The sequence below is a fragment of the Corylus avellana genome, chromosome ca1 (genome assembly GCF_901000735.1).
Source record: "Corylus avellana chromosome ca1, CavTom2PMs-1.0".
NCBI classification, from domain to species: domain Eukaryota; kingdom Viridiplantae; phylum Streptophyta; class Magnoliopsida; order Fagales; family Betulaceae; genus Corylus; species Corylus avellana.
The window spans coordinates 13,487,313-13,496,498 of record NC_081541.1 but is presented as its reverse complement, the minus strand read 5'-3'; the positions used below and the strand labels follow the sequence as shown (position 1 = coordinate 13,496,498).

At 35.5% G+C, this 9,186-nt stretch overlaps 2 protein-coding genes and 1 pseudogene across 2 annotated transcripts in view; 2 read left to right on the top strand and 1 right to left on the bottom strand.

Annotated features, from left to right (window-relative positions):
- Positions 1-3,774, top strand: part of LOC132184311 (UDP-glucuronic acid decarboxylase 2-like) — a 7,202-nt gene extending 3,428 nt beyond the window's left edge. Inside the window, exons 6-7 of the mRNA XM_059597896.1 lie at positions 2,620-2,712; positions 3,291-3,774. Of these exons, the coding sequence (XP_059453879.1) occupies positions 2,620-2,712; positions 3,291-3,521 (324 nt within the window). The 3' untranslated portion in view covers positions 3,522-3,774. The remainder of the gene's footprint in view (positions 1-2,619; positions 2,713-3,290) is intronic.
- Positions 3,775-4,557: 783 nt separating this feature from the next.
- LOC132167828 (probable 3-ketoacyl-CoA synthase 21) lies at positions 4,558-5,916 on the bottom strand. The gene has a single exon (XM_059578859.1). The coding sequence runs from the start codon at positions 5,914-5,916 to the stop codon at positions 4,558-4,560; it is 1,359 nt and encodes a 452-aa protein (XP_059434842.1).
- Positions 5,917-9,112: 3,196 nt separating this feature from the next.
- On the top strand, positions 9,113-9,186 carry LOC132168328 (U6atac minor spliceosomal RNA; annotated as a pseudogene).

The following is a 9,186-nucleotide window of genomic DNA, read 5'->3' as shown; positions in this document are numbered from 1 at the left end:
TTTAAATTAGATTCTTCTGTTATAGAAAAATATATTTTTGTTCTGGAGTCCTTGATTTTGTTTCTTCTACAAGACCAATGTGGTGGGGACACTTAACATGCTAGGACTGGCAAAAAGGGTGGGTGCACGGTTTTTGCTTACCAGCACCAGTGAGGTGTACGGTGATCCTCTGCAGCACCCCCAGTCTGAGACCTACTGGGGCAATGTCAATCCCATCGGTAAAACTCTCCCTCCCTCTCCCTCACTTTCACATCTACCTTTTGTAGACAATTTAATGCTGGGAGTAGAAGCTTGATGATTTTTCAATACATATACATATGAAAAAGTCCTATTAGTAACGTCTGGAAGTCTGGAATATTGACGTTTTTGTTTGAAAAGTATTGCTATTCGTACATCGCTATTCATTTAAAAGGGTATTTTTGGCAGGAGTAAGGAGCTGTTATGATGAGGGGAAGCGGACGGCAGAGACGTTGAGCATGGACTATCACCGAGGCCTTGGCATTGAGGTCAAATTAATTTGTTCTTAGTTAAACTACATTACAATTTCTTACTTAATTCCTTTTTTCTTTTGAATTTTGGAAGCTTTAATTAATTGTAATGTTTTGCAGGTAAGAATTGCTCGAATTTTTAACACATATGGTCCACGTATGTGCATAGACGACGGTCGTGTTGTTAGCAATTTCGTAGCTCAGGTAAGCTTTTATATTTCTTTTCACTTGTCCTGTTTTTTTTTACTCTCTTCTTTATCTAATTATTAAAAAAAAAAAAAATTAAAAATGTTCTAATTCTGTATTATGTTTGTTAATTTCATCAATTACAAAGGCGCTAAGGAAGGAGCCATTGACTGTTTATGGTGATGGGAAACAAACAAGGAGTTTCCAATATGTTTCCGACCTGGTAATGCCTTGTTTTTTTTTTAATAATTTTTTTTTATTTTTTTAATTCTATAAATTGCAACATGCATATGGTTTCCACCTTCTTCAATACTTTATTAAAAGGCTCTAATATTCTTCATTGACTTCATTATCATATTAAATTAAACTGTTCCAAGTGGCCCTTGCATGTGTATATTGGTGTTAAAATACTGTCTATTGATTATTTCTAATCTACTATAAAAATGTCGGTGTTCCCGAGCATGACAACAACCAGATAATGCTCAATATAGTAAAACTATTATTGTTATTCTTTTGTGATGTTAACAAATAATCTTTTCTATGCTTGTTGAAAAATGTCAATCATATCCATATCCATATCCATGGTAGTTTAACTAGTGAAGGTTGTTATATGGGGTCTCAGTTATGGCCGCAACCAGATAGTGTTCATATCATTTGGGATGGCCAAAGATATTCTTTTCTCTACTTGTTGAAAATGGAAAATATCTTATTCTATTTTTTTTCTTTTTCTTGTTAAAAGTTGAAAATATGAATCAGCAGTTGTCATGTGGGTCTCAATTATGGTTGTAGTACATTCTGGCTAAGGCTGCAGCCGTAGGCAGGGTTCCCCATCTTTCACTGTCATTCTTCAAGAACATGATCACTGGTCCATGCGATTTCTTTTTTGGTAAAAAAAAAAAAAAAGAAGCTTTTTTAATTTCTTTCTCTCTTCCTTATGATATTATTGCGAGGTGGTCAGAAATGTCTTGTCTGTTGGGAGGTACGTAGGGGCACCATTATTTTAGGTGCTGTTAGCAACTTTCCTTGTTAGGAATTTCACCTCCCCTTTTGTTAAAAGTGGTGGATCTGAAGCAATCATCATTTGGGTATAAAGGAAATAAGGTTAATGGAAAATGAGTTGTAACTTGAATTTCTTTTGTGTTCCTGTGGCTTTCCTTGTTGAAAACCTTAGAGGTGTTTTGTTTCTAAAATGGTGAAAATCTATCATGTACGCAGATAGAAGTAAGCAGCAGGCACATGCATTTGCTATTATGATAATTTTTTTTTCTGTATTTCCCGTTTTGGATTTAGATCCCAGGTAATAAATTGTCTTATTGCATTGCAATCATATGAGAGGTTGTCCAAATCCCATTTGTTCGGGCTGCCAGCCACTTATTGGAGCAAGTGAGGCCTAGGCAGGCAGCTGCTCACACGAGGCTGTCCTATTTACAATGTAATAAAGTAATCTCATTGCACGGAATCGGACTCCTTTCTGTTTTCTCCTCTTTAACCTTTTCTCTTTTTCCTGAAAATAAAAACCACCATACTATCCTTATCCTAGTCTCTCTAGATTCTACCGCACAAGATATTTGTGGACATAGATTCTTCTTTCAAAACCCCCACCTGGTTCCCGTCAAACTAATTAGCAAACCTTCACTCTCCATGGAGTAATTAATGTTCTTTTGTAGGAAAATCCCTTCAAAATGCTGTGATTACAGAGCATTTTTTTGATGGGGGGATAGGAGATTTGAATCTTAGATATGAATCTTTGAGACATTTCCTTTTCATTATCCTATATACTTTATTCCTTTGTGGATGTATATGGTGGAGAAAGCAGGTGGTTGGGTTGCGGGGTAGGCTTTCTGACTGTACTGCTCTGATGTCCTCCAACTTTACATGCTCATTATTTATGGTGAATGTAAGGAACTGATGACAGATGTTGTGTTTGTATTTGCACAAACAATAGGTGGAAGGCCTAATGCGGCTGATGGAAGGTGACCATGTGGGTCCTTTCAATCTTGGGAACCCTGGTGAATTCACCATGCTTGAACTTGCTCAGGTAAATATATTTTACTCACATTTCTCTGTCTCACAAGATCATTTCTTTGTTCAGAATATTTACCATTTACAGTTGATTGTCATTACCATACTAATATTCCAGCACCTACCATAGGTTTTCTATAAATAAGAACATTTGTATCGTAAATAAAATCGAGTTAATCAGAGCACAACATAATCATTGGGGCAATTCACGGTGGATGTAGATGCCTGAGCGCCTATGCTCTTAGTACATAAAAAACTGTGCTAAACAAAATCGGTCCATTTAGTAAAAACCTCAAAAATCACTTTTTTTTTTCTTCTAAAAAAACCCAAAACTGTGTTTTGGGAGAAGCTTAAAAGTGATTTTTTTTTTCTTTCTTTCTAAAAAGCTCTTTCAACTTTTTTTGTATCGACAAAAAACTTTATTTTTCAACGCAAGCAATCCCAAGCAGGCTCTAACACCAAACCACTCCAAAATTTTTTGGGTTTTTTTTATCTCTTTGCTATATATATTGCACATGGGATCTTCCTTATCTTAAAGTTCAAAAGAGGAAAAATGGTAATCAAGGAGAGTGAGTTGGATACTGGTTTGTGCAGGTGGTACAAGAGACTATTGATCCCAATGCAAAGATAGAGTTCAGGCCCAACACAGAGGACGACCCACATAAGAGAAAGCCAGACATCACCAAGGCCAAAGAGCTTCTTGGGTGGCAGCCAACCATATCCCTTCGCAAGGGGCTTCCTCTCATGGTTGAAGATTTCCGACAACGTATATTCGGCGACCACAAAGACACAACTGTTTACAAAGCCATAACGTCCGCAGCATAAATTTATGCATGTTGGGGGACATTGATTATTGATAATGAAATATAAAATAAATTAAAGAGGAACCCTTTGAGCACCTAAAACTTTCCTCACTACTACAGTAATAAATACTGGCAGCAGCTGTTCACAATTGCAAGGAAAAAAAAAGATTATTTATTTTATGAAAGTGGTAGAGCGATCGATCTTTTGTATATGTAGAGCAATCTTCTTTGTCTGTTTATATATATATATTTGAAATATTTTGAAGTTGTCAGTATCATTGACATTGCCCTATGTTGCTGTGTGACATTGTTAAAAAAATTTGGTTCTTGAATTTCTATGCATTGAGCCTGGCGTTGAAACTACATGTACAACATCATACATGTAAACAATTCCCTAGGAACAAGTTTTCTTTTTGAAGTGCCAAACATAATGTTAGAGCATGCAAGAGATTATGCTCTTGATATGTGAAAAGCAAATTAAAGTTGGGCATACTTTCTCAGTTTCAGCATCTCTGATTGTTCATTCTCTCCTAATGGCCGGGTATGTGATTCCTTGGCCCCCTTTGTAAATAATGGGGTGGGGCTCCTATAGCTTTACCTTGTTTTATTCAATGTTTTGCTTCCCCCTGCATTGCCATTTTTGGATTTGAACCGTAGTGGTTAGCAAATGGTTTGCCTCGATTATGCTCTTAGGTCTCCCCTTTTTTGGATGTTTAAATCGTCTTTGTTGCACGATTTTGTTTAAATTGTCAAAACTTGAGGCAGAAAGTCTTATGGGTTGGGCTCCTTTATCGAATTTCTTGCTTCCTATAGTCTTCTTGCTTTACCCTATAAATATGCGTTCGTGTATTTGCATAAATATTTGCTGTTTGAACATATAGGGGCAGAATACTGAAAGAGAGTAGATCATTCACTTTCTTGTTTAACACTTGTGAATGGTTATGATTCTAAGATAACTTATTGTTGTTTTTTTTTTATAGCATGGAACTCCTCCAAGGGCAAGGTCACTTTGTATACCCACTCTTGTCGGGTAAATACGTTCAGAGGAATTCTTGTCTTCAATTGATTTTTACAACATTAGGTACTTCAACTGGATATGAGCAGATATCGTTCCATGCGTTGGCTATCTCAAACTCTGAATTGTGAATACATTTCCATACTGCACTATTACACTTGAATCCACTCCCAAGTGTGATTTGCCAGACCCTATCGCCCCTTTTCATTCTCCCTTTAGCTTCTATGTAGCAGAGCTCATACCAAACCGAAGAAGACGAAGTATTTCCAAATTTGTAAAGAGTCATCTTTGAAGGTTCAACATCCTGTTTCCTTAACCCTAGGTTTTTTTCAATTGCTTGAATAACAGCTCTACCCCCTGCATGGATGCAGAAATGCTCAAAAGCTTTCTTGAAATCCGGCACGTAGATGCTACTTCTCCTTGTACTCCACATGATCTTCTGGCGAACTATGGACAATCCATACCTCAATTGCTCTGAAAATGGCAAAACCAGAGGTCCCAGTGCAGCAATATTCACCTTTAGTGCATCTCCGGCGACATGTAGGATGTTCTTCGAAATTGACACCCCAACCATGTTCTCCGAGTCCTCATCCTGAAAAACACACGCATGAGATCGATCATCTTGTGCTTTGTTTGTTCGAACGAGATGTTGCAGCTCATACTTTGCTCTGCTCCTGTCCTGTTCCCGGCTCGAGAGCAGTACAGCCGCACCACCCATCCGAAAGAGACAATTAGTAATCAACATGGATGGGTTCTTGCCAGTGTACCAGTTCAAGAGTAGAGTCTCCGTGCTGACAATTAGAGCCAAGGAATTCCGATGAACTCTCAACAAGTCTTTAGCAAGGTCCACTGCTATAATTCCAGCGCTACATCCCATGCCAGAGAGGTGGAAGCTCATGACATTGCTCTTCATTTTGAACTTATTAATTACAGCAGCACTTAGAGATGGTGTGGGGCAAAACACAGTACTATTTGAGATCAAAATATCAATGGCTTTAGGGTTGATGTTGGTTTTCTGAAACAAATCTGTAACCACTGAATACATTACTGTTACAGCCTCCTCCATGGCAAATGAGAGCGATTTTCTTGGTGATAGTCGAGTGAGGGAAGGAGGGACACATGTTTCTTCACTGAACCCAGATTTTTCTAGGATCTTGATCTGGAAAGCAATACTATCAGGATCCATATTATCAAGAAATATATTTTCTATGAAGACGGACATCGGTAGCCGATAAGAGTCGGGTGGTCGGTAGCAAGCAAAGTCTATTAAATAAATGGATACTTTTCTTTTGTACATAAGATATAGGACAACTACTCCTGCAACTACTACCATCATAAAATGGTGGGTGCTGGAGAGGATGAGCTCCGGGAGGCAGGAAACGTGTTGTAGGGTCATTGCCATGGAGGAGGAGCTTTAGATTTCTTCCTTGTTTTTGGCTATGGGGCCTAGAGTTGGAAAGATATTGGTGATGGAGCATACAAGATAAAAGAGGAGAAAGAAAAGGCTATGGGAAAAGTAAAAGGAGCGAGGAATATAGATAGGGCATTGGACATCCCTTTAGTGCTTGTTTTAGGAATCAAGTTACACACGCAAGGGCTACTACATTTTCTTTTGAGAAATGCTAGAAATACTCCATCTTTTATTAACGGAGACTTATTAAACTGATGTATAACTCATTCGTAGAAGAAAAACAAAACAATTAATTAAGAGAAATATAACGAGTACCAATGAATGAGCTACACATCAGTTTAGTAAGTCTCTATTAGTAAAAGATGTAGTACTCCTAGCATTTTTCTTTTCTTTTTGTGTTCTCGTGCACGTTTGTTATATGATTGTAACCAAAATTTGGTATCTTAACAAACTCTCATCCCAGTCCTAATTTCAGTGTTTGATGGTGATTATAAGTCGATCACACACAATTCATGCGTGGAGTTATTTGTTTTGCAGATATAATAAGAGCACAATTTGTACATGAGTTGAATTTGAAATCATATTCAAACCGATTTGTCTTTTAATTGTTAGCGTATCAAAAGAGTGGTGCTAGGGGCACTACAATTTTTACTACAAAGTTATTTATAAACTTACGAGGCAGTTCATAAATATTGGTGAAATAATTAATTAACCAAAAATTTGGCTTATCAATTTCAATCTTAATTATTTCACCCATTATGGATTGCCATGTTTGTAATAAAAGTTGTAGTACCCTAATCATTTTCCATATAAAAAATAATAACCTGCGAAACCAAATTTTAAGGTGAGAACTTTCTTGCTTGAATGCTAAAATCAAATCATATTACAATTAGGGTTGCACACAAGCTGAGCTAAGTTTAGCCTACTTGAGCTCGGCTCGAGAAGTTCATATATGTGCTCAAGCTCAACTCGAACTCGAGATGAGCTTGAGACCTCTACTCAACCTCGGCTTGAGGGGGTTTTCAAGAGTTCAAGCTAAAGTTCCAGCTTAGCTCGAACTCGTCAAGGATAGGGGCATAAGCTCAATTTATTACCAAGACTTTAAATACAACATTTTAAAGGACTTTAGATAAACGTCTTGAACATAAATAAATTTTGTATACAACATGACGAAGAACTTAAATGTTTCTAACTTACAAGTGATGGAATTGCCACCGATTCATTGAAGGATTTTACACAAACAGAGATTTTACATAATTCCATCATTCAACAACATGCATAACAATAAATACAATCAAAGGACTTTACAATCTGAACTTTACATTTTGAAACAACAGAAACTAATAGACCAAATGGTAGCAAACTCAACAAATCAAGGTCATAATCATGTGTTCAAGAAACTAAAGCCTAAGTCAATTATAAAACTTTGAAATTTTATCACTACATACATTCCAACCTCCATCAAATAAATTGGGACACAACTAGCTTATCGCCCATCAAATAGCTCATAATAATTCAAATTCACTTCCCTAAAAAGACTATACTAATATAATTGTAAATACAACATATAAAATTGAGTAGACTCTTATATATTTAAGAAAATAAAATCACAAAACATAAAAAATCAGAATGGAAAGTCATATCAAACAACAAAAACAACTCAACAATAATTCAAACCAACTTCCATCAAAATATTATAGACATACCGTTATAGATACAACATACAAACTGATTCGATATTTACACAATCAAGATTGTGAAATAAAAAACACTTCAAAAATTAGAATGATAGGTCCCATCAAACGACATAAACAATAATTCAGCAACTTCATCAAATATACTTCCAAATAATTTTAACCAACTTTCATCAAAATATTATTCAAATACTATTATAAATACAACACAGAAAAATTTCACTTTACCCATCTATTAGAATTTTTTGTTAAATCCTAATAAAGGATGTCAAAATGCCAAAAACCTTGGTTCTACTTTACTTTAAACCCTCTCCAAATCCTTTGGCTAAACCCATTTCACCTCAAACCCTTAAATTCTCCATCTGCCTATAAGACCTCTTATTCCCCCCTTTTGGACATATTTGTTTGAACGAACTAAAAACAAAAGTTTGAATGAACTGCGTTATTCTAAGTTTGTTCAAATGAAATATCGTTGTCATGCATTTTTCATGCACGACACACACACAAACCCTAATTTTCTCACTACAACTCTTGTACTACACCTTACCTCACACTTTCAACCTTTCGACAACAAAAAAAAACATCATTTTCATCAATCAAAACTCATAATTTCTTTCAAGAAAACACAAAACTTTGTCTAACACCCACCAAACACTATCATCACCAATATACTCTCAAACTTCCATACAAACTCCACACTACAACATCAAAAATAAAATAGTTTAACAACAACAACGGTAACACCTACATATAAACTTTTCCATAACATCAATGTAAGAAATTTTATTTAAGGTATGTCCCTTATGTCACATATATTATTGTGATTATAAAATATGTATAATTACAGTGTTCAGTGATTTATTCAAATTAAAGCTTATTCTGTGAAATCAAATATTCTGAATTAAATTGTTGATTTAATTCTTGTGGAAACAAATATTTGAATTCATTATTGATTTTATTTTGTGGAATCAAATAAGCTGTATTGATTATTTATTTGATTTTTTATTCATTGATGGGAGTAATAATTAAGGTAACAGCTCTAATTGAGAGTCTCTGACCTACCTATAAATAAGGCCTGCGTATTCCATCAATTAGCACTCATTGGTAGGCATAGGTCAGAAGAACCTCTCAATATTTTTAGTTTTCTAGATTTGGTTGCTGTGAAACTGTTCTTCAATTGGCTTGAGCAAAGTATGGCTAGAGGTATTTATATAATTATTCATTCCTCTGCTAATTTTATTGTCAATTAGCATTTAATTATATATAGAATTCTTACATGTGGTATCAGAGCCTTCTCTAAGCCGTATTTGCTCAGTCTAATTTTTAGATATGCCTGTAAAATTTTATTTTTGTTTCAATAATTTTTATGGTGAAAATTATAATTTTTATTTTTGTTTATTTGATTATTAAAACAAAATATGGTGAAAAGCATGAAACCCACGGCCCTGTCAAATTTATGGTTTCTGTTGAAATAAAATGAGTAGAGGCCATGTGTGTTCGTAGAGAGGAGAGATGGTTGGCATCTCCCCTGACAAAGACAGGAACGACCTTCGGGCTTTCCTGTTAT